Source organism: Lissotriton vulgaris, chromosome 10, assembly GCF_964263255.1.
Source record: "Lissotriton vulgaris chromosome 10, aLisVul1.2, whole genome shotgun sequence".
NCBI classification, from domain to species: Eukaryota; Metazoa; Chordata; class Amphibia; order Caudata; family Salamandridae; genus Lissotriton; species Lissotriton vulgaris.
The window spans coordinates 98,285,588-98,311,839 of record NC_141698.1 but is presented as its reverse complement, the minus strand read 5'-3'; the positions used below and the strand labels follow the sequence as shown (position 1 = coordinate 98,311,839).

The 26,252-nt window shown below is 48.0% G+C and overlaps 1 protein-coding gene across 2 annotated transcripts in view; it reads left to right on the top strand.

The window, feature by feature from the left end:
* Positions 1–26,252, top strand: part of INTS1 (integrator complex subunit 1) — a 536,581-nt gene that overhangs the window by 173,998 nt on the left and 336,331 nt on the right. For both annotated transcript variants that reach the window (XM_086940596.1, XM_086940597.1), the window contains exons 18-19: positions 6,070–6,130; positions 9,309–9,506. In XM_086940596.1, coding sequence (XP_086796722.1) covers positions 6,070–6,130; positions 9,309–9,506 — 259 coding nt within the window. The remainder of the gene's footprint in view (positions 1–6,069; positions 6,131–9,308; positions 9,507–26,252) is intronic.

Here is a 26,252-nt window from a genome sequence, read left to right as displayed (position 1 = left end):
CCTACGTCCCCGCCTCCGGGCCCGGTCACGGACATTTCGGAACCATCACTTCAGTTGATAAAACCGAAAGTGAAGCCAACTGGTCACGCGCCATCGGATCCGAAACCGAAACCGAAAGTGGCGCAGGTGATGAAGGTTCTGGAGGCGTCAAATACAAAGGCATCCAAAATGGCCGACCAGAAGCGTCGCGCCAAAATGGCCGACCCGAAACCATCCGGGTCGGCGCCGAAGGCGAAGATCTCAGATGCGGCTGCATCGGCGCCGAAAGGGGTCGTGGACCCGAAGACGGCTCAGAGGAAACGTCAGGGCGACGACGCCGATGGGCATGGGCCGCCGGCACCGAAGAAAGTGCCCTCTGTCGTTGTGGATCTCGAGGATGAGGATTCGCTCGAGCCAGTCCAGCCCTCTCCAGCCTTCACAAAGAAGGTGGCGGAATCCTTGCAGCGGATTCGAAAAGCCGGGGTGGTTCCCGCTCAGGACACTGTGGCGCCTCAGACTACCGCGGGCCACAAGCCTATCCGTTTCACTCTCCCGCCCAAGTCGGCGCCGAAGGCCTTCGCGCCGAAGCCGGGCGGACCCGCTAAGGAACCATTGACACCCAAAGCTGCCTCAGCGGTGCCAAAGCCTCGACTCCAGTCACTTGCGGTCGAGGAACGTCGTGCGGTGTTCATCGACGCCAACACCGGTAAACTGTCGCTCCTCAAGAGGAAGATCACGACGGAGCCGGCGTTGGAACCCTTTAAGATCCCTCTTAAAAACAAAAAGGACTCTGCGGGATCTTCGGCTATGGTGGAACCTGTGTCCCCCCAGGCCCTGGGGCACTCGCCGGCGCATTCAGTCGCAGTCGATGCCGACGAGGAGGATGCCGAGTACACCTATCCGGCGTACTCGGATCCGGAGGAGGAGCCTGTGCCCTGGACCACCGGGGCCGACAACGAGGACCCGCAGTCGGGTCAGGACACTCAGCTTTTCGCCGCCAAGACGTCCCCTACAGAAGACTCGGCGGCCTTCAATGCACTGATAGAGAGAGCTGCGGCCAACCACGACGTCGAACTACACTCCGACCCCGTGGATGTGGACTTCTTGTTCGACACCTTCTCGGTGGCTGAAAAGTCGGTCAAAACGCTGCCGATGCTTAAGGGGGTGCTCAAGCATGCCGCAGAGGTCTTCAGGGAACCCACACGGGCGCGTGTGGTCAACCCTCGGATCGACAGGAAATATCGGGCAGCACCCACAGATCCAACGTATATCAAGGGACACTTGCCATTGGACTCCTTGGTCGTTTCCAACGCTCGGAAGAGGGCAAACTCTCAAACAACTGGTGACGCTCCTCCCCCAGATAAAGAGTCGAAAATCTTCGAAGCCTCAGGCAAAAGGATCGCTGCACAGGCAGCTAACATCTGGAAGATTTCTAACACCCAAGCCCTGCTCGCACGTTATGATAGGGCACATTATGACACACTTGAGGCCATCCTACAACACCTACCTGACCAATACAAGGAGGCAGGGGAGATGCTTATTCAGGAGGGTAAACTCATTACTAACGCATCCATCAAATGTGCACTGGATGTGGCAGACACGGCCTCCAGGGCTATCAATACAAGCGTGTTGCTTAGACGCCATGCCTGGCTTAGGATTTCGGGGTTCAAACCCGACATCCAGACTACTATACTAAACCAAACAGTCAATCCAGACCATCTGTTTGGCCCTGAAGTGGATGCCTCCCTGGAAAAAATGAAAAAAGACCAGGAAACTGCCAAATCAATGGGGGCTTTACAAAGTCAGCAGTTTCGGGGTGGCTCCTTTCGCCGCTCAAATTCAAAAGGCACCTCAAGAGGACAGGCATCCCAATCCACACAATATTACAAGGGTAACACCCAAGCCTCGTTTAACAACAAGGGCAGAGGTGGTTACAGAGGCAATAATGTCAAGGGCAGGGGACGTGGAAACAATGGCTCCAGGTCCACCACCACCAACAAGCAGTGACGTCTTGTCACTGCCCCCCGACCACGCAACACCAGTCGGGGGGAGACTCCAGCAGTTCCTGCCGGCGTGGGAGTCCATCACCACAGACAGGTGGGTGAGGTCTCTTATCCAGTACGGGTACTGTCTAGAGCTTACGTCCACTCCACCGGACATACCGCCAAGAAACCGTCCTATGTCCGGCGAGCACTTGACCTTGTTGCAGCAAGAAGCTCTACTCATGCTGCAAAAAGGGGCGATAGAGCTCGTTCCATTGCAAGAACAGGGAACAGGGGTTTACTCCCTCTATTTTCTCATCCCCAAAAAGGACGGGTCCCTCAGACCGATCCTGGACCTCAGGCCCCTGAACTGGTACATCCTCTCGGAGCACTTCCATATGCTCACGTTGCAGCAGGTGCTTCCCCTGCTTCAACAGGGGGACTTCCTGGCTACACTGGATCTGAAGGATGCATATTTTCATATCCCCCTGCATCCTTCACACAGGAAGTATCTCAGATTCACAATCTTAAACCAGCATTACCAGTTCAAGGTTCTGCCGTTCGGGGTCACCACAGCACCAAGGGTATTTACAAAATGCCTGGCGACCGTGGCGGCGCATCTCCGTCGCCAGCACGTCCACGTCTTTCCCTACCTGGACGACTGGCTCATTCAAGCAAGGACAGAACAGCAGTGCGTCGACCACGTGTCACGCACCATTCATCTCCTGCACGATCTGGGATTCTCTCTGAACTACCCAAAGTCCCATCTCCAGCCCGCCCACGTGCGACAGTATCTGGGCGCGACAATCGACACTCTGGCAGCCACTGCGCAGCCAAATTCAGTGAGAATCGCCAGTATCCAGGCGCTGATCCAACGATTCAGACCCCAACACTCGCTTCCAGCGAGGGTGTTCATGCAGTTGATAGGCATGATGGCCTCCTGCATCTCCATTGTCCCGCACGCGAGACTACATATGCGTCCGCTTCAGGAGTGCCTGGCACGTCAGTGGACTCAGGCTCATGGGCAACTGACAGACCTAGTGTTGGTGAGCGGTCGGGCGTACAACTCTCTGCATTGGTGGAATCCACTAAACCTTTGCAAGGGCCGACCATTCCAAGAGCCTGTCCCACAGATTATCCTGACAACGGACGCCTCTCTCCAGGGATGGGGAGCGCATGTACTCCATTACACTGTGCAAGGACTATGGACACTACAGCAACGGAAGATGCACATCAATGTGTTGGAATTGATGGCAATCTTCATGGCCTTAAAGGCGTTCAAAGTACATCTGTGCAACAAAGTCGTGTTGATCCGGACGGACAACATGACAGCCATGTACTACATTCTGAAACAGGGAGGCACACACTCTCCACAGCTGTCTCATCTGGCTCAGAGCATGTGGAAGTGGGCCATTCAGAGGAACATCTTCCTCATGGCAGAGCATCTCCCGGGCAAAGACAATCAAATGGCGGCCCTGCTCAGCAGGCACAGCCATCAGATGCACGAGTGGGAGATACATCCATCAGTACTCCAACCGTACTTCCAAAGGTGGGGTCATCCAGAGATAGACCTATTCGCCACAAAGGAGAACGCAAAATGCCAAAGCTTCGCCGCCAGGTTCCCACACCCGCAATCACAGGGCAATGCGATGTGGATGAACTGGTCAGGCAGATTTGCGTACGCTTTTCCCCCAGCACCTCTGATACCGCTGGTGGCACGCAAGCTCAGGCAGCACTCGATGACTCTCATCCTGGTTGCTCCAACGTGGGCTCGCCAACCATGGTACACCACGTTTCTCGAACTATCCGTGGTACCGCATCAAAGGCTTCATCTCACTCCCAGCCTTCTGACGCAGAGCCATGGCGACATTCAGCACCCAGATCCGCAACAGCTCAACCTGGCGATCTGGCTCCTGAAGTCCTAGAGTTTGGCTACCTCAATCTTCCTCCCGATTGCATGGACATCATTCGGGAGGCAAGGAAGCCCACTACTAGAGCTTGTTATGCGGCTAAATGGAAGAGATTTGTCATCTACTGTGCTAACCACGATATTGACCCGCTAGATGCTTCCATTCAAAACATCATCTGTTACCTTTTTCACCTGTATCGATGCAATCTAGCGTACTCTTCCATCCGCATTCACCTGTCTGCTATGGCAGCATACCTCCAGAATAGGCAGCACCTGTCACTCTTTAAGGTCCCTGCTATCAAAACCTTTCTGGAAGGACTCAAAAGGGTCATTCCACCAAGGACCCCACCAGCTCCAGAATGGAACCTCAATGTGGTTCTTACGAGGCTGATGGGTCCTCCCTTTGAGCCACTGCACTCTTGTGAGCTTCAGTTTCTGACTTGGAAGGTTGCGTTCTTAGTAGCAATTACATCGCTACGGAGGGTTAGCGAGCTGCAGGCGCTCACCATCCAAGAACCTTTCTTCCAAGTACATGCTAACAGGGTGGTGCTCCGCACTAACCCTAAATTCCTACCCAAAGTGGTATCACAATTCCACATGAATCAAACAATTGAATTGCCGGTGTTTTTCCAAAACCCAGAGACGCTGGCGGAGCGCATGCTCCATACCCTTGATGTGAAACGGGCTTTAATGTACTATGTAGACAGGACGAAAGATTTCCGCAAAACCAAACAACTTTTTGTTGCTTTTGCCACACACCACAAGGGAAACGCTATCTCCAAAGCGGGGATTGCTAGATGGATAGTAAAGTGCATTCAGATCTGTTACGCTAAAGCTAAGCGCACTCTCACTATCCCACCGAGGGCCCACTCCACTAGGAAGTTGGGGGCCTCTATGGCCTTCATAGGTAACATTCCCTTAGAAGACATCTGTAGAGCAGCCACATGGTCTACCACACATACCTTCACTAAGCACTACTGTGTAGACGTGCATTCCAGACAGCAGGCAGCTGTTGGTCAGGCTGTTCTAAAAACGCTTTTTCAAACTGCTGCAGCTGGCACGGGCGGCCGCCGTTAATGGAGGGACTGCTATGTATTCTATGCACAGATATGAATTCAGCAGCCCACATGCCTCGAACTGCAAATGCTACTTACCAGTATGCATCTGTTCTTGGCATGTAGGGCTGCTGATATTCATATCGCCCACCCTCCTCCCCGGCGCCTGTAGCAGCTGCAGTATTCATTCATATACACATATGCTCATAGCATGGTCATCACTCACTTTCTTCACTCCATCTCTGCCAATGGCTAAAAACAATCTGGGGATGGAGGCGATGCCCATGCGCACTGTAGTCCAGGGGAGGAGCCACCTATCTCGTGATACTTCGAAGACTCTTCCAGGACAACAATGTGCAATCATCCGGACCCAACACTAGGTGGCGGACTATGCACAGATATGAATATCAGCAGCCCTACATGCCAAGAACAGATGCATACTGGTAAGTAGCATTTGCAATACCATCTCCCACAAATAAGTACTTACCTGTAAACCGTTTACTTAATTTCTTTCCATAGGATTGCATTGGCTGCTTTTCCTTGAAAATCCTCTTTGTGTGGAGTTGATTTGTATGAAGCACTGAAAAACAAACTTAAAAAGTAATCTAAAAAGTAACGTGCACAGTAATCTGTAAAGTAACTGAAAAGTTATTTTGAACTGTTGACTTTCCTGTAATTCAACCGACTGCCTTTGAACCTGCATTCAACTGTAAAACCCTGAATAAGATTGTTCATGTATTATTTCACTAACCCACACCAGGCTTGGGTTGGTTCCGGAAATAAAATAACAAAATAATATTTTTGATGCTAACAAAATGGTCTGAGTTCAGTCTTTGAGTGTGTAACATAAATTCTTGCCTGAGTGTGTACAACAAATGCTTAACACTATCTTCTGATTAAGACTTACAGCTATCACACACTACCACAAATAGAGAGTAATGTGCTATCTACTTTTATCTCTGCCTACCTTTGGGATTCTACTGGACTCTGTGCACACCATACCACATTTTGGTATGCTACATACAGAGCCAGCTTCCTATAGGAGTCACAAAGCTAACCTTTTAAATTTAACATTCACTTACGTAATGTGCAATCTAGACCTCTTACAATATGACTCTCTCTCTTTGTAACCTTTCTGTTGCAGGTTTGACTGCGTGGGAAGAATACCCAACCCTCAAAATGGTCATGGAGATGGTGATGACTAAGTGAGTCTTTTCAGCTTGTACTTCCCTTTTTGTTTTGATGTTTTGTGTTTTAACTGTTTCTTCTTTTCATTCTGTGGCGAGAGCATTAATTTACAAGTATCATCTATAACACATAACGTTCCCCTATTGGAAAAAAATGTTTCAAAAATTGCTATATCTTTACGCATATTAATAGGTTTCAGTTCACTAACCTCCATTTACTAAATTTATATGAATTCACAAGCTCTCTTAACGCAAGAAGGCATTATTGATCGGGAATGATCATGGAAATATACACTGCATTATGTGTGGGCTGTTCCCACTTACCCTGATGTTCTCACTCTCTACCATTCACAACCAGTGAGTATTGGGTAACACGTCACTTAGTGCATGATCAGAGACTGCTTTCATAACAGTTCATTAGAATTGTGCAGGCCTAATCATATGCACTTGTGTTTAAGTCGTCTGTAGCCACTCTCCTTCCTTGCACATTTGTGCACCTATGCCAGTGTCCTTCGTTCCACCAATCAGTGTGCATCGGAACCTGCTTCACTTACGCTAAGCGACTTCCTTCATGTAGCAGTGTTCCTTTCATTTACTAGAATTGTTTGCTGTTTGTCTGGTAAACTTTATGCAGCAACACCAACTTAGGTCATTCGTTTTGCTTCACCATCTGTTTATAGCACCTTATCTGAATAACCTCAGTGATTTTCCTGATAGTCATCCAATGCATAGCTGTCATCTGCACGCTGATATCAGCGCAAGGTCCTTCAATAACTGTCTGGGTTGCATGCTGAGTAATGAGCCCCGATCATGCTCGAAACTGAAATTCATCACTTGAATGAAGAGTCAAAAGTTTGTTTATTGGCTCAGCAACCAGATGTTGAACCAAGGATGATTTGCCAACAATCCATCAGGCCGCTCAACTATGAGCACCCTCATGTCCCTAGATGCCGACACCCTCACTTAGTCTATGTAAGTAATGCAACTTGCAGGGGAAGATTAAAGTAACATAGTGCAACCATTTTCTGCCCCCATTACCTCTCTAGCACCTGGATTTCTGTTTCAGTCGTAATTAGCTTGTCAAGACCCTGGAAACAGCTGCCAAATGTTCAGGACCTTTTTGTGTCCACACCTTCTTTTGCTCCTGGGATTTCCTTGCACTGTTGCCAAGAGTCCCACCGAGTTTCTATGTGTATTGATCCCAAGCTTCCTTTTAACTGTGGGATTGACTCAATCTCTTTTAGGGTACTGTGCTGTTGACTCTCTGCACAGAGAGGTCAGGTACATGCCTCTGCCTAATTATGTGGCGGGGGCTCGGTCCATTCGAACTGTTTTGCATCTGGAGCGTTGCATGTTGTAGTATAGCCTAGTTCCTCATGCGGCATTACTCAAATGATTCCAACATCTGTGTTGTCTGTCACCCCTTTTCCCCCTCAAGATGGACTTATACCTCAGAGGTGACCCTTCTTAGTGGGAGCAGCAGAATCTGGAGTCCAGTTGTTATGCTCAGCTTCCCACAGACCCAAGTAAAGGTTGTTATGATACTGACTTCTGCCTTTGGGTCAGACACCCTGTTAGAAACCTTGAGTGTAAGCAGAAGCCCAAAGAGATTTCACCCATACAGCTCAGTGTCCCTCATCACCAGCGTGCCAGCCCTTCCCTGCAGTTTTTGCCCTGCCTCATACATATTTTTCATTGTTGCTCCAGGTGCAACCTCATGGTGCACTATAATTTACCTCAAAATGACCTTTGAGGTGTGTCGGACTCCAGTGGAACCAACTCATAGGCATCCACTATGTAAAAGTACAAACAACACTTGGGCCACTACTAACGAACTCAAGAACCTGCTCCTGTCCAGTTGGTATTGCTTAGTGCAAGCCAAGGACATCAAGGCTTTGTCCTTAGAGGGTTGTGTGCCTACGTGGAGCATAGAGTTTTCTGTGCCCTGGTGGCAGCATTGGGTCCTCCATTGAAGCAGCTTCCATCATCAAGTCCTCCGTGATCCTGAAGGTTGAGGGGGTCTTAACATGCCACTCACTTGACCAGCTATCACCAAGTCTATATACAATAGATATTGGACAGTCAAGATCATTCCCATCTTTGTCCCTTGGAACCCCCTGCTCAGTGTGTTGTGATGATAGCTTCTACCTGAACATTGGGTTCAAAATCACCATTAGATTGTGGGTCGAACTCACTGTAGAAGGTGCTTGACTGAGCCTGAATCTTCACTGAAAGGCAGGAGGTTCAGATGGGCCATAATGTGTTCTCAGATGTGTGACTGGTAAGGCACAGATAGTTCATCTTCATTCATGTCTCAACAGCATCCAGACAATCAAACACCTGAAAAGCATCATCTAAATCATGTAGTTCCAGCGTTTGTGGGTCTCTAGCATCTTTTTTTCCTCTGCAGACCACATTCTCAATCTGTCGCGCAAGGATAATCATATAATTATTGAAAATACTGGAAGCATTTAGAATGTATGTGTGCTCTCTCTGAGGGGAGCTCTCCTCAAATGCCTTGTTAATCAGGTTTCTGGTTGTAGTGATATAGGATTGAATCTGTGTTTCACCTAGTTATATTAGATCTTTAATTGGACGTTGAAAGGTATTTATTGGCCTTTCATAAAGTACAGTATCACTCTGATGGAGTCTCTTAGTATTGCCTATAGGAGCGGATGGAAAATGGAGTGTGGAACAGTTAGTCTTGAAAAAGCCATGTTTTTAATCCTTCCCTGAATTGCATCAACTCACAAAGAAAAGAACTCTCTGATGGAATATTGTTTAGGGCTGGGAAAAGGGGAGTAAAAGCATCATCAGATATTTGCACACCGATGTGTTTTGGTTCTTGCCAACTTTTTGCCCTGTTTCTCGTCATTCGCACAATGTGTTTGGTAATTTTTCTTGCCTCTGTAAAGTTGTATTGATAAGTTCCTTTTTTTTCTCAAAGATAAGCTTAAACATTGCATGTGGAGACTAGGGTTGTCAATCGCTTTTACTGCAGTTCTGTTTTGTGGCTTTTCTTCAAACGTTTTTCTTGCCCTATTTGTTTTATTCTTCACTTACAGAGAGAATTTTGGCAGGCCCTGGTACTCAAAATCCTTGACATGGTTTAATTGACAGTCTTGCATCGGATGTATGGCTTTTCAATTTTCTTAAATGATCATTTGGATTTTGTTTTTTTCCCCCTCCTATACAGTAATTTCTCTTATCCTCCCTGCACCGTAACGGATGAAGAGACCAGAACTGAGCTCATTAATCGTGAACTTCAGATCTCCCAACGCGAGAAGCAGGAGATTTTGGCATTCGAGAGTCATTTAGCTGCTGCGTCAACAAAACAGACAATTACTGAGAGCAACAGCCTTTTACTCTCCCAGCTCACCAGTTTAGACCCACAGTAAGTGCTTCCAGTAGTGCTGCTACTATTAATGAAAGAGTCTTTAGAGAAATTTGAGAGAATCTAGTGCCCATAGAGTACACTTTCACTACTAAATCATTTGTGAGAAGTGCTCACTAAGTTCATCAGTAAGGTTGTAATGTTAAAGATGCAGGGCTGATTGCTCGGCTCTCATCAACTAAGATCATTATTCATATCATGTCAGGAGATCTGATTGGTTTGGATGCTATATTCCAAAACCTGGGTTTGGTGTGTTTGTACAGAATGTTGTCAATGCTAAGCACACGTCTCAATCTTCCTGTACCTGAGCCCACAATATTTTAGAATCTGAAAAAGATGGATCTGCAAATGTATCTAGATATTCTGTGACTGTATTTTAATGTCAATGGCATTCTGAATTGTTTTTTTCACAAAATTAAATTAAGCAATTTGAGAAAGGTAAGAGAGAGAAGCTCTGGTATATTGGAGATTGTAGCCAGTGCCCATAAGTTAATTTGGGCAGTGCCAGTAAGCCAAAGGTCTTCCCAGTCTTGAGTGTTTCCTTTAGTTAAATAAAGGTTCATTAATGACTTCATTGCGAATGAGGACATCTGTACCATTTGACGCTTCTAAAATTACTGACTGATAGGCAAGTTGGGTATTTACTTCGAGCTGACTAGTGTGACCAATGATTCATTCTTACTTATGTTGAGGGAGATTATGCATAAACAGTTTTGTATAATATTGACAATTTAGTGAGACTTAGTATCCTCAGATTAGTTTGTCAATTACATCTGAGGTGCTGACTTTATTAAAAGTACAAAATAAATCTAATATACAGTCGACGTTCAGGGAACGGTTGAGAGTATGCTTTTTTCAAGTAAACATTCACTTCAGGTGCTATAGAACTTGCCACTACCCTAGGTACTTTGCTGATAATCCCCGTGGCTTATCCAGTATTATTGGACCCTCTACCTGTCAATAATGCTTTAATCACCACGGTACCAGTGCCTATTCAACCCCCCACTTGTTCCCCTGGGCTGAAGTTTGTTACCTGGAATGTTGCAGGGTGGAGCAGGCAATCGGCCTCTCTGGGGTGGAAAGAGATCCTCTCGGACTTTGATATTTTATGCTTACAAGAGACCTGGGCAACTGCTGATATTGAACTGGATGGGTTTGTGTCTTATAACAACCAGGCAATAAGGACAGGTATGGGTAGGGCTAAAGGGGGGTTAGTGATTTTTACATCAGTCAAACTTCCACTATGTTTGATTTCCTACCTCCCTGTGGGACACCACTCCCAAATTTTAATACTAGAACATCCTAAGGGCCATGTTTTTGTGGTGGTCAACCACTATAACAATCTGTTTAATGCCTCAGATACCTCGGTGGCAGAGGAGCTGGGTCCTATTTTGAGGAACTTACGAAACGATGTCAGTAAACCAATTGACATCATTTGGGGTGGGGATTTTAACCTCCGTACTTGCCCATATTCCTTTACTAGAATTTGTGGATTTGATGGAGACAACGGGGAAAACAGAGCACACTTTGTACATTCTCCCCATGGTGACTCTTTTAATTCCCTCGTGCTGAACCTGGATCTTATGATCCACTCCCCGGCCCTAGATGCGGATGGTAAGCCTGTTCCAACTTTTGTAGGACCCAGCTCGTCTTCTGCCATTGATCACTTACTGGTTTCTACGCATTTTACTCCTCATTGTACGGTTCCCGTCGTTACTGATCTTGGAGGTAGTGATCACCAAGCAATCACCATGCTTATTTCTGCATGGGGGCCTAGTGCTAAGAATGATTATTTGGTATTAGAAGATGTTACCCCATGTAGACAGAATGGTTTCCGTATAAAGTGGAATTTGGATAACTCCGAAAAATTGCAAGCTAGAATTATTAAAGAGGGGTTCGCTGAAATTTATAGTTGCCTTAATCCTGAGGCCCCTAACGGGTGCATTATAACTAATTTTGTGGCACTCGGTGATGCTGTAAAAAGGTGCCTTACCATTACTAAAGCCCGAATTAGGAACCAAAACGCGGGCTGGTTTGATAGCCTATGTACTCAATCCCTGCGGGAACTCAAGTTGGCCTTAACAAAACTCCCGAGAGATAGGGAGGCCGTCAAATTACTTAGGCTTACCTATAAAAGTAATCTTGTACGTAGGAAGCAGGAACTCAGGGAACTTGCCTGGGATGCCCTGAACCAAGCATCAGTACTACGGGACAGTAGGCTGTTTTGGTCTACGGTTAACAGCCCTTTTCTTGCCAATGAAGAGTTTCCCAAACTGTCAGCGCAGGTTAGCGAAGCCAATTGGGTCTCCCATTTTTCTGGTATTTTTAACCCACCCGGGGGAGACTCTGACGGTCCTACTATCCCGATGTCTGACACTAGGATACCTTTGGATATTACCCTATCAGAGGTGGTTATCTCCCTAAGCCAGAGCAAAGGTGGAAAGGCACCGGGACCCGATGGGGTACCGGTAGATCTGTACAAATCTAACCCCAGTCTTTGGTGCCCACTCCTGACCCAGGTGTTTAATGCATCAGTCCTGGAGAACACCCCTCCTACTTGGAGTGAATCCCTAATTCTACCTATTTACAAGAAGGGAGATAGAGGCGAGGCAAAGAACTATCGCCCTATCTCCCTTCTTGATTCCTCCCTGAAGATTATGAGTAGGGTTCTCCTTATAAGGCTTGAGGAGTGGGTTGAAGAAAATAATATCATGGCTGAATCCCAATTTGGTTTTCGCAAAGGCTTAGGGACTACGGAGCAGTGCCTTAACCTTGACCTCCTTATAGGGAAATATACGAGAGCGAAACAAGGGTCCCTATTTCTCTGTTTTGCCGATCTCTCGAGCGCCTTTGACCTTGTGGACCATGAACTCTTGTGGTGCACTTTATTGGCCATGGGCGCCCCCCCGGCAATCATTCACTTTCTGGCTCGTCTCTATAATAAGCTGTCGGCCCAGATACGTTTTGGTCCGTCGGGTGAATGTACCGAGAAAATCAGGGTTAAGTCAGGCATAAGGCAGGGCTGTGTACTGGCCCCCCTGCTATTTTCCCTCTTTATCAATTCCATTGAATCTGAACTCAAAAAGGTCCAGGCTGATTCCCCTCAAGTCGGTGGACTTCCCGTACCAGTTCTGCTTTATGCTGACGATACGGTGCTTCTTTCGCGTACTCCAAATGGGCTACAGAAACTTATGAATACTTTTTATGATTTTATTAATGCGAGGAAATTGAAAATAAATAACACCAAGACCTTTATTATGGCCTGTGGTAAACGGATGAAGTCTGTTATGCCGTTCCATTTTAACAATCATAATATTGAGGTAGTGGATAGGTTCTGCTACCTCGGTGTTACCTTTAACAACAAGGGGAAATGGTCCCAGGAGATCTCAAATGTTAATGGTAGAATGGCCAAAAGCTCATCTGGTATTTTTCGATTTGCTGCAAAGCTAGGAAGCCGCCGTATACCTGATATGGTAGACATTTACAGGCATAGATGTGCGTCTATTGCTCTGTACGGCTCTGGTATTTGGGGCTATAGTCAGCATAGGACACTGCAAAATACCGAGAATGGGTTCCTTAGAAGATTGCTTTGCCTACCTCCCTCGGCACCTACTGTACTGTGCCATAGCGAAGTCTGTTTAAATTATCTGACTGATCTTATGGGATTAAGACCCCTCATGGTATGGAGGTCAATTTGGGCTAAAGAAGAGACTACTTTTTCCAGGAAGATTATCACCGATTGTTTGAAGTTGGACAAAGTCCTTAAGATTCCCTGGCTAAGCTATGTCTCTTTTACTTATGGCAAGGTATTTAATTTTGACATCATTAAGGATCCCTATTGTGCCGTTACTGTATCGAAAAAGGAACTTAAAGATGTTTTCATCCAAACTAAGTCTGATATGCGTAGGGTAAAGTGTACTACCATGTCTACCTATGTATTTTATCACACCACTAAACCTGAAGGAAAGGGCATGCCTATGTACTTAAAATTCATAACCAAGCAGTCCCATCAGTTTGTTCTGACACGTCTCAGACTTGGTATAGTACATAATTTAGTTGCCTTCCCTGAGATGAAACTTCCTAGCCATTCCCCCTGTCCTTGTGATGGTCAGACTAGGCAAAGTACTCGGCATTTCATGCTTATTTGTCCACTCTATATGCATCTTCGCCGTCTCTATCTCAGACCTATGTTTTTAAGTTTATCAGTGTATACTATTACCCAAGCCATGGAATTATTATTTGCACTTGACTCTGCAGACACCTGTTTTTTTACTGCTACTTTTTTACTTAAAGCCATTTCTCATAGGAAAAGTCTGGTGTTTTAAATCTTCCGAAATTTTTCATTTCTGAGCTATTGTTTTATTATAATGTTTGTATTGTGTTTTATTGTACGCTTTTGTGATTGTTTTTAATAGTCGAATAAAGCTTGAAAATTGAAATTGAAATTGAATTGAATCACAATAAGGTTGTTCTCCGTACCAATCCAAAATGTATTCCCAAAGTCATAGCTCCCTTCCACCTCAATCAATAAGTGGAACTGCCAGTTTTCTTCTCGCAGCCACAAACAGTAGCAGAAAGAGCTCTTCATACCCTAGATGTCAAAAGAGCATTGCTATACTACATCGAGAGAACACAACCCTTTCGTAAGACCAAGCAACTCTTTGTGTCTTTCTCACCACCTCACAAAGGCAATCCCATTTCAAAATCGGGGTTAGCTAGATGGATTGTCAAATGCATACAGATTTGCTACCATAAAGCTAAACGTACGTTATCTGTTCCTCCTAAAGCCCACTCTACAAGGAAAATAGGGGCTTCAATTGAATTTTTAGGGAACATTCCCCTAGATGACATCTGCAGAGCAGCTACATGGTCTACACCGCACACATTCACAAAACACTATTGTGTAGATGTACAAACAAAACAAGCAGCTAATATGGGCCAGGCTGTTCTCAAAACACTATTTCAAACTCCTGCAACAGATAGGGGTGGTCGCCGCTAAGAGTGGGTACTGCTATAGAATCTATGCACAGTGTGTAATCTTCAGCTCATATGCCTCGAACGGAAAATGCAACTTACCAGTATGCACCTGTTCTTGGCATGTAGAGCTGCAGAGTTACACACGCCCACCCGCCTCCCCTGTTACCCTTGTCTGTTCCAGTATCATCTTAATTAGATACAGCTTACATGGACATCCTTCTTTTTCTTACAAAGCTCCATCATTTCCCTAATGACGAAAAACAATCTAAGGGTGGAGCCGATGCCCATGCGCAATGTGGTCCAAAGGAGGAGTCACCTATCTTGTGACTTCCAGAGAACTTTTCAGGACAAAAACAAACTGCAAACATCCAGGCCCAACACTAGGTGGCGATCTGTGCACAGTGTGTAACTCTGCTGCTCTACATGCCAAGAACAGATGCATACTGGTAAGTAGCATTTTCCTTTTCTCCATAGGATAACGTTGACTGTTTTTCTTGGAAAAATTTCGAAGTGTGGAGTTTGAAAACCTAAAGAAATTCTTTTAAATGGTATTGTTTAACAAAAAAGATTTTACTTACCTGTTTACAGGAAATGTCCCAGAGTAGTATCTAGGTATACTACTCTGTGTAAGAAAAGTAATCCAAAAAGTCACTTACCTGGTATTTTACTGAAAAGCCCATTCAAGTCTAAGTACTGCATTTACAAAGTATTGTATTTCTCTGCAACCATTTTGTAAGTCAAAACAAAGTGCACATGCAATTACAATTCAAACTGTTTAAAAACGGCATTACTACTGTAAAGTATGTTTTGCTTACCTGTGCCAGGCTGGCTGAAAGAATATTTTTGTACAAAAACAATTGGTCTGAAGTTCAGTCTTTGAGTGTGTGAATTCATTTGCTGACTGAGTGTACAACAAATGCTTAACACTGTCCTCTGATCCTGCCTTACTGATCGACTACACTATCGCAAATAGAGAGTAAGGTTCTATCTAACTTGACCTATGCCTACCTTTGGGGTTCCACTGGACTCTGTGCACACTATACCTCACTTTGGTATAGTATATACAGAGCCAGCTTCCTACACCCATGCAAAGCCGGTAGGTGTCGTCGTTCGGTTCCACGACGAAAGTTACGTACACATTGTCTATATAGGTGCCACCTCGACGCACTGACGTTAATTCTTTCATTGCTGCACCTGATAGTGCTGATCCGGAATAAGCTACTCCTCAGTCATTTTTTGATGGGTGTTTTATGACTTTTTGTCGACTGTTTTTCTGAGATTTCTTCCCTAGTGTGAGGATGTCACCTAACAAACAAGCTGTTTTCAAACCACGTTGAAATGTCAGTGCAAGCAGGCATCACGTACACAGAATTGATGCTGAAAAATATTTGGATGCTGAAGAATCCTTGGTCGACAATACCTCATAGGGATAGACACTCTCAGCCGGCAGGTTCATTAGACTCAATGGGGAGAAGAGTGCCCTTGATGCTGAAAGACAAACCGTCTGCAGTTAAAGGAACTAAAATGAACAAGATAACTAAAGAGACCCCAAAGTCCCTTAACCACTATCTTTCCCTAATAATGTTTTGATAAAGTATGGTTGGTAGGGGGAACCCAACCAACACGTGTTTTGCACCTGGTGACTTGCAATTCTGGAGCTTTTTAAGGCTTTTAGCTCAATTATGAAATAACAGATAATAACAAACAAAAATGATCTATTTCAATAGTTGATAGTTGCAGGAAAATGCCCCTTTTTAACATGGTTGCACCCACTTTTTACCTGGTACATGATGTGATTTCAACTGAAAATGCACTGAATTCCTGCCAGCCAGGTCCACTGTGCAATTGTTCCCCCAATTGGGAAAACCTTTAGGACCCTCTGTAAGTCCCTAGTAAATGGTACCCTGATACCTAGGGCCTGAGGTACTAAAGAGGGTCCCTAAGGGCTGCAGCACGAATTGTGCCGCCCTAAGGGACCCCTCACCAAGCACATGCATGGATGCCATTGCAGGCAGCATGTCTTGGTGCAGACAAAGTGAAAACACGACCTGTCACACATCCCTGTGTGCCATGTCCCCTACCACTGCATATTTGTAAGTCACCCTTACAGCAGGCCTGATGGTACTAAGGCAGGGAGCTTAATATTATATGTGAGGACATATGTGCATGAACAGATATGCCCCTGTGCTGGTCAGTCCTATTGCTTCCACTGCAGGTGACGAGGGAAGCCATCCTAAACCTTGTACTAGATACTGGTGAAAGTGAGTTTCCCAGATACATGATGGCTTCACTAAAAATAGGGATGTTTGGTACCAAACATCTCATCTTGATGAACCCATGCTGATCCTTTTATTGGATGTATCAAAACATGCCCTCAGAGGGCACCTTAGAGGTTCCCCTGAAAGCCTACCAGCCTATGGTATTCTTGCTGGCACGATTTTGCCAGCTTGCCACTCGAGACAAGTTTCTAACCTCATAGGGTGAAAGACTTTTGCTTTCAGGAGGTCAGGGAAAAAACCTGTCCGGGAGGAGGGTGTAACGCCCCCTTCTCCAGTACGACTTCCTGATTAGCCTCCTAGGGCTGGTGAGCTTCAAAGAAGCTGCTGCCTTTGGAAATGCGAATCCAACTCCCCTCACAGGAGAGTAAGACCCCCCCCCCCTTTCCCCCATGTTCAGAGCCCACTTGGACAGGTGGGAAAATTAGCTAGTCAGGTAGGCGTGCCAACCCCAGGCAAGTACCACCCCTAAGGTGAGCTAACTGCGAGGTCGACACAAAATTCGGGAGGTAGCCATTTTTGTGATGGCATACCTAGGAATTCTGGAACAGGGTTATGCCCACTTCCCTCAGGAAGTGGTCATATAGGGAGCGTAGGGTCCCAAGGGTCCGAAGCCCATTGGCTCCTGCCCTCCACTCCCCTAATGCCCCAAAATTCCATATTTAGGAGAGTCCCTGGAGAGAAGAGAGAGGACTCCGAAGAGCTGCAAAAGCAGAGAAGACTGAAGTGAGCCCCTGACTCGGCTTCAGCACCGTCAGCCTGACTGCAGCCCTTGTTAAAAACTGCGCAAAAGTAGACTTGTCTTGCAGCTGTTGACTTCAGAAACTTGGGAGAACTACCTGCCTTTGAAAAAGACTCGAGACCTTCCGTGAACAGCAGACCTGTTATGAAGAATCTCCAAAGGGGAAGACTCTGAGGCCTCCGGAACTGCCAAAACCCGACGCCTAAAGCAACCACTGCACCAATGCCTCTGGCCCGAGTTGAGGTGGGCCAACGGTGCCAACAAGGCCCCCCAGCCATCCAGATCTCAGGTTCATCGTAGTTATACCCCTTCTGGATTCCCCGACGACGCTTGCAGCCTCTACAAACAGCCCCTCTGTACTGCGACTGCTCCGGTAAGAAAAAACCCGAAGCCTAAGCACCCCCAGGCACCTGTCGCCTATGGACCTTGGAGAAGAGGACCAAAGTTGTCCCTTCCTTCCCAAGAATCGCAAGTCTTGAACCCCCTTGCTGGTACAGCCCGACTGGCCTCCTGGCCAGAGTCTCCAGCCTCTTTTCACACCTGTGTTTTTCACCCTGCACCTGGCCACCCTCGTGCCGCTTGTTGTGTTCTGTTGGTGCTGCCTTGGATGTTGGCCACCACTCACCTTAAATCCTGGGTATGGTCTTGTAGGTTGCTGTACTATACCTGTTTGCAGAGCTTGTTCTTCTTACCATAGGGTAACATTGCAGAACTCCGAAATTGCACTGTGTCCACTTTTTAAATTGAAAATAATTTATTTTTAAAAACGTACTTACCTGAACAATTTTTCTCTGATGCCTAAACATATATAAAGATACTTGCTGTTTTTATAAATTGGTGCGGCTCGCCTTCTTTAGTTGTGTTGTCATTTAGTCATCTTTGTGTATTTGCAAGTGTCCTACACTCTTCTGTGTTAAGGCTAAGGCTGTTAGACCACACTACAAACTAACATAGCACTTTGGGATTGCATAGTAAGCCCTGTCCACTAGTAAGGTGTATTGTTTCGCCCTCCCAAATAATAGAAAATGCTGCTCTCCCACACGCAGGCACACACACAACAAAGCAATAAAAACACCTGGATAGGGATTTCACTCTCATAAAATGAGGCACTTCATAAGTCAGTTTCAAAATAAAGCATGGAGTTTTATTTGCGCAACACTCTCTAACAGAAAGGCTTTCCCAGTTGTCAAATGAACAACATTTTAATGTATATGGCGATATATATATATATATATATATATATATATATATATATGTGCAAGCAATAATAACATGCATATAAGTAAGCAAATGCAACTGTTAAATGCATGGAATAAAATACAGCAGATAATACTGGACGTCCACTGCAAGAAATAAACCCTGTTAAATGCAAATAATCAGAAAGATATATACACTAAATACACATTGCAATGCCAATAATCAAAAGAAGTACATCACTGACATCTCTCCCTCTGCATTTTTGTCAACTCGACTGGAGTAGACCTTGACAGCCAGGCAGAAACCTCGATCTGTGCCTCCCATGAGGCACAGGGTCAAGACTGATTTGCATATGGCCATGACTTAACTGGGGTGGCTTGATGAGCAAAATAACAATGGCTTAAATCTAGATCTGTGACTGGGGGTGAATGTTTTGCCATTGTGCAACATTCCGTCCATCATCTTGTGTTTTGCTGTCTGTGTATTTTCTGCCATTGAGCGAAACACATACTGCTGTTAGTTTTTACTCGTAGACAATGCCATACATTCAAAAATGAACAATGAAAGACATCGCAGTACAAAATCTCTTGTATATCTGATTGGTCTTGTATGAGTGGCCTATAAGTGAATTATTATAGTGACTTGATTTTCTAAGCACTGGCAAAGCCAGTTGGTCTCACCTTTGAAAGAGTAAGCTATTGACGTTGCCAGTGTTTGTTTGTTTTGGCTTGCGACACATGGGTGGCTGTCTTTAATTAAGTTCCAACATTGCTGGCAGCCATTTTAAAACAAAATGACACACAAAAAATGCATGAGTGTGGGAAGAAAGAAGTGAGCGGAAAAACAGAAATAAAATACTACATTAAGGATTCAAGGATTATAGGAAAGTGCCTTTTTTTGTATGATCATCTCACAAATTATGGACTGATGCTGCTGTTTTTTGTCTTTGTAGCCCATCGGGCCCTGCTATCCAGGCCCCGGTGTATGTTCTCTGACCCCTCAAAAGTGTATGCACAATGGGCTAATAATCCCTCATTGGCATAGTTAACGTACTTATACGACCCTAGTGTATGGTACTTTCAGTACCCAGTGCTAGTAAGTTAAGTGTCACTAGTGGACTGGAGCTCTGAAAACATGGCTCTAGGAATGGCATCTCACCCTAATCAGGCAGTTTCTAAACTGCCAACTCAACATTGCAAAATAACATTTTGCCCGATCCAAACCTTCCATATCTGATAGAGACTACTAGCCCCAGATTCCTTCACGTAGAATTACTCCCAAGCATGAGACTGGATTCTGAAACTTTTTTGTCACAACATCCCTGCGCGCCGGGATGACATCCCGCATCTCCGCCCAGGCGTCGTCCACGCATGTGATGTCAGTGAGGTCACATAAGACCCGCCCCGGCTCGCCTATGTCAGTTTTTTCCTTTTCTGCGTGCAACGCGGATCCGGTCCTTGCTACGGGCCAGTTTCGGGCTCCTTTTTTCTCTCCATTTCTTTGGTGGAGCAGTGTGCGAATGCCTTCGGGCTTCAAAACTTGTACATTTTATGGGCGTCTTATGTCGGTGACGGACCTGCACCTCATTTGTATGTGGTGTCTGGGGGAGGATCACAACACCACCGACTGTGAGGCCTGTCAACAGTTGAAGCCGAAGTCACGGCGGAAGCGCCGTATGAAACTTCTCTTGGCGCGTCTCTCCAGGTCGACATCCTCTCCTCGGCCTGCTTCAGCGGACGTGTTCAGGTTTGGCCGTGGTTGTCTCCCTCTCCCTTCTCCGATGTCACGTGAGCGTCGCTCCCTGATTCGTAAGTGTCACAGTTTGTCCCCGGGGGCTGGTTTACGGCCTGCCTGGGGCGTGGACTCTCTGTGGGTGATGCGACCCCGCGTGTCGTCCTATCCACCGTTTCCCGTTGCTGGGGCGTCGAGAGTCCAAATGGAGACCTATGCGGCGGCTTAGCAGGCCTCGCTAGCGTCTACTCCTCCTTCCTTTCCTTGGGCGTCAGCGGACCCCTCACCTTGCGCAGGGCCCTCCGCAGCGCTGCCGCCGGTGGCTTCGGCCCTGGCTGGTTCGGATCCAGGCTTGGAGGATGTGGTGCTGTTGGGATGCGGCTCCTCTGGGGCACCCCCTTCAGGCCATGGCGTCTCTGCCTCGCCGCAAACTCCTGCGGGAGTCCCTGTGCTGTCGCCGGGGCTTGGGTCGCATCCCCGAGCCCCTCTAGGTCCTTTGACAAGGTGGCGAGGTGACGCCGCTACGGCGCTGTCGGCGGCCGGACCGTGCGGAGCAACAAGGGTCCGTGGATCCTCCTCGTGTCGTTCCAGGTCGAGGCCGAGTGAGGACCCCTCATCCTCTCCAGACTGAGGGCGAGTTGGAGGTTGGATCTTCCCTGGCACGGCCACGTGGGTTGCCGAGCGATCTCCGCCCCATTCTGGGTTGCGCCTGGTGGAGGGCTTCGTGTCACTCCCTGTGCCCGTCTCGTCTCCCCACGCAGGTGGCTACCTCAGTGGGGGCCGGGTCGGCGCCAACCCAGCTCCATTCCGGTCTCTGGTGCGGGGTGATTTGGAAGACCCTTGACCGGCGATGCCGGATGGTGCCGACAACCTGCCTCAGGCGGCGGACTCTACGTCTCCGCATAGGGGTCGTACCGCGGATTCATCTTCGGACGCTCCTTCTCTGGAGGCAGGCTATATATTGGTGTCGTCCTCCCCGGAGACTGGTCGCCGTGTGGTGTCTTTTTCACCGGCGTTGAAGGGCGGCTCCCTGCCCTTCCTGAGGCAGAGGTGTTCGTCGGAAGAGTGGCATGGCCCTCATTCTTTGGCTTCTTCTGACTTCCAGGTCTGGCCCTTGCCCATCCCGCTTGGCCTCGGGGACGGCCGACTTAGTTTGCAGCCATCGCCCACGGAGGAGCTGCTTTCCCCACCGCTGGGCACTACAGAGGCAGGTGCGGCCTTCGCTCACGCGATGTCCACGGCTGTGGGCATCCTGCGGATGGGTGACCCGGTGGCTCACTTTCCGGTGGACCATCTATTGGAGGTCCTCCACCAGGGCTCTGGTGGGAGGGAAATCTTGCTTCCCTTTGAGGGTTCCCTCCTTTTTTCTGTCGGGGGCTTGGAGGTGTCCTGCCTCAGGGGACCCGGTGCCTCAGCATCTTCTGCACCGGCACCTCCTGGCACCTTGTGACCCGGCGTGCCTTTCCCTCCACCCCTCTGCTGCCAGCCCTCTTTTACGTACTGCTTTTCCCTCCCTGCCGCCGCTGTTGACTCCGCCATCCCGAGAGGCCCGCTGGCTAGACTCTGGGTGGCGCAACATGGTCGCCTCGACCAGTGCTGCCCCTCGGGCCCTGAACACCTTCTGTGTGCTGGCTAGGGCCTCCTCCTATTTGTGAGACTCAGTTGAGTCTTTTGGATCCGCAGCGTCCTAGGAGGGTGGTCATGTGGATTTACGGCATCATGCGTTGGATGGCCGGGAGCTTGCGGTGTTCATTCTCCGCTCCGCTCTGGACATCTCATAGGTGCTGGGCCGGGCCATGGCTTCCTTGGTCGCTCTCCGTCGCCATGCTTGGCTTCGGGACGGAGTATTCCCTGAGAATATTCGGGAGCGACTCCTTGACCTTCCGTTTGATGGCAGCATGTTGTTCCATGCCCCGGCCGACTCTGCCATCCAGAGGCTCTTGGCAGGGCTCCGTCCTCCTCCTCCGCCTTACTCTCCTCCTCCTCCGTCCCCTCCTCAGTGACTCCTGAGTCGGGTTGACTCTGGACCTTCTAAGGCCAGTTGTTTTGGCTGTGGAGAGTGTTTTCTGGCCATTACGTTCCTCCCTGGGACTTGGGCATTGTTGGCTGCTGGATGGCCCTTTTGTTGATTGTGTGTCTGGAAATGTTGCACAGACTTGGCCCTGAGATTAGGCCTTCTGCTTTCTTGGGCTGCTTGTCAAGCCTTTCGCTGGGCTGTTTTGTTCCCCGTGGCTCTTTTGTTTTTTCCTCTGCTGCGGAAGTTCTTCCAAAGAGGGTTCCCATATTGTGGGATTTATCGTACCCTAGGTGAGGTGTTGGTAGCTGTCATATGGCTAGCGCTCTGCTGGAGTGTTTTGGTCGTCTTTGGGTGTCTGTCCTCCATGGCGTTGTGTGGGTTGCTTTGCTCCTTTAGGTTGTGTACGCGGCCACTCGTAGTGGTGTGCCCGGGCGTCTCCTCCTCTCCCTGCTCCTGCCATGAGGTCTGGGATAATCATATGTTCTCCCTTGCCAGGCGCTGCCTACTCTGCTTTCCTGGGGCCTCGGGCTGTTCTTCTAGCTTCTGGCGGCTTTTGACTGCCAGCGCTGTTCTGGCTGGCAGGTTGTTCTCCCACTGGAGTGGGTTCGCCTTTTTTTCCCTCGCTTCCTTGGGTCTTCTAGGCTTCTTCTTCTTCCTCCCTTCCTGTCTCGGCATTGGGCGGAAGCTGTGTTGCCTTGTTGGGCAGTGGGGTGCTTTGGCTCCTCTGTCCCGGCCCTTTGTTCCTCTTCAGCCTTCTCTCCCTCCTACATCCTTTTTGGGGTCGGTGGGGTCTGCTTGGGAGGGTGCCCCTTCCCTGGCAGGGACGAGGTTCTACCTGGTCCACAGATCTGGTTCCCTGCGGGGCCATTTGTTCTGTATTGGCTGGTGGGGTCCTTACGCAGACCCTCCTTCCCTGGGCGTATTGCTAGGCTATCTATTCTACGTGAAGGAATCTGCGGCTAGTAGTCTCGAGTTACTTACCTTTGGTAACGACGTATCTGGTAGAGACGATTCTAGCCGTAGATTCCTTCACGGCCCGCCCTTCCTCCCCTATTTATTTATTTATTTATTTATAAAGTTTTGTATAGCGTTATTCTGCGAGGACCCTTAGGTTGGTCTTCGGAACTCACCTCCCGGTGGGGGCTGTATCTCCTGTGGGTGCTTTCTTTGGTTTTTGACGAGTGGTTCTGTCTGGGGGCGGTTCATTCCTCCCTTGGTTCTTTGGAGGATGGGGTTCTGGTGCTCCGGTGCCCTGTTGCTCTTGCTACTCCAGATTTGGGGGGATTACTTTCTAGTTACAAATGGGGGTGGGGTCGCACACTACTCGCACACCGGCAGTGTCGCCCCTAAGGACTCTGGTCAATGTAGTAAAGTGTTCGCGATGCATCATCTTTCGATCTTCTCCTATCTTCGCTGTCTTCGCCATCCCTGGACACGTGTTTTGGGGTATTACCCCTCATCAGCAGGGATAGGCCATTTACTGGGGTTGCCGATGGCTGCCAACATCTGCCAGGTATAGTACCACTCAGGCGCGTAGGTGCGGGATCCCAGGCTCGTCAGCCCGCTGCTCAAGGGAGCTTTAAAGTTACAAATGGGGGTGGGGTCGCACACTACTCACACACCGGCAGTGTCGCCCCTAAGGACTCTGGTCAATGTAGTAAAGTGTTCGCGATGCATCATCTTTCGATCTTCTGCTATCTTCGTTGTCTTCGCCATCCCTGGGCACGTGTTTCGGGGTATTACCCCTCAGCATGGATAGGCCGTTTACTGGGGTTGCCGATGGCTGCCAATATCTGCCAGGTATAGTACCACTCAGGCGCGTAGGTGCGGGATCCCAGGCTCGTCAGCCCGCTGCTCAAGGGAGCTTTAAAGTTACAAATGGGGGTGGGGTCGCACACTACTCACACACCGGCAGTGTCGCCCCTAAGGACTCTGGTCAATGTATTCAAGTGTTCGCGATGCATCATCTTTCGATCTTCTGCTATCTTGGCTGTCTTCGCCATCCCTGGACACGTGTTTCGGGGTATTACCCCTCATCAGCAGGGATAGGCCGTGTACTGGGGTTGCCGATGGATTGCTTTCTATCCCGGTCCTCTCTCCATTCCCTTCCTTCCATTTCTATCCTCTGATTAAGGATCATGTGGCCATATCTTGGTTTGTTGTCCCGGTCTTTGTTGGGACTGGTCCCCTTCCTTGCTCAGGATGGGGGTGGTAGGTTTCCCACGTGTACCATGTCCTTACGCATGTTCCTTGCCTCTGGGCACAGAGGTGGGAGGCTGTCTATGTGCAGGCAGGGTGGGGGTGCAGGGCTTGGTTCTCTTCTTCTCCCTTTTCTTTTCCTGCCTTGGGTTCTGCGGTGTGGCACTACTGTGTGGTGTTGTTAGTCACCGTTTCTCTCCACATTTTCTGTTTTTCGCACACTGTTCCCATGCTTCCACAGTTTTGTGTCTGGTGGTTCCGCGTTGTGGCGCAGAAAAATTCTCCGAAGAAAAGTGACATAGGCGCACCGGGGCGGGTCTTATGTGACCTCGCTGACGTCACGTGCGCGGACGACGCCTGGGCGGGGTCGCATGATGTTGTCCCGCCCACGGCGCGCAGGGATGCTGTCGCAAAAAAGTTTCCGGATCCAGTCTCACGCCTGGGAGTAATTCTACGTGAAGGAATCTGCGGCTAGAATTGTCTCTACCAAATACATAGTTACCGAAGGTAAGTAACTCGTACTTTAATATCTATAAGTCACCCCTAAGGAAGACCTTATAAGCCCATTAGGCAGTGTGCACATATTAAAAAGAACAATATGTTGAAATTATACCTTACATGTCCTGCCAAAAAAACCTCACAATTGTTGTTTTTAGTGTAGTAAGACTAGTAGCCTCATTTGCTAACCTAGAGTTTCATAAGCCCACGTGCCATGTGTAAACTTTCATATGGGACTATCGGATATGGTACTTCAGGTTATCAAATTATTTGTAGCATTAAACCCAACTTATTGGTGAAGCCAGATTTAAATTCACTTTTAAGGAAAAGGTGACTTTTGAAAGTTATTATTTTGTTCCCCAAACCTCTGGAAGCCCTTGCTGACCTACTGCAGCGGTTGTCCCCCAAGCCAACAATCTGCCCCTGCTATGAAGCTCCCATGAACAGGGAAGGAAGAGAACTGTTGGTGGGGGAAGTTGTGACGTTCTCCAGCAGGATGGCTACCATTGGGTGGCCACAGATGGCCCTTCTAAGGATGCCTTCACCCTCTGGAGTCCTACCGCCTAGGAACACCTGCCTGCATATGGACACTGATGTGCACCCTGATAGACCGAGTCCTGACTTACACAAGGTGCCCCGTAGATTTTGGGACCTGTGACTGAACTCAAAGTGGACCCTGGTACCCCTACAAGAAAGATTTAGTTACCTGCAAGTAACAGCTGAGACTGATGTAACCGGGAGGCCAGTTGCCCAGTTGCGACTGGACCTGCACTGGACTATCTTGGGAGATAGAGTCCTGAGGCTGGATGAGATCCATTGTGTTTGTGAACCCAAGAGTGGTTGCAGGAAGACACATTGTACTTCTTCAGCATCCATGGCATCAGGACTGCTTCTTTGCTTGGCCGCAATAAAGGATAAAATACAGTGAATACCCTGAGACTCCTGGACCCGACAGGTAACTGTCCTGATGGAACTGTGTGGTCCTTGTGATTGGCTTCCAGCTTGTGGTGGCCTGTCTAAGAGAATTCTGGTAGCCGTTCTAGCCCATTGGCTCAAAACCGCTAAGCGAGTTGCAGTGTTTTATTGCATTCTTAAGACTGAAGTACAGT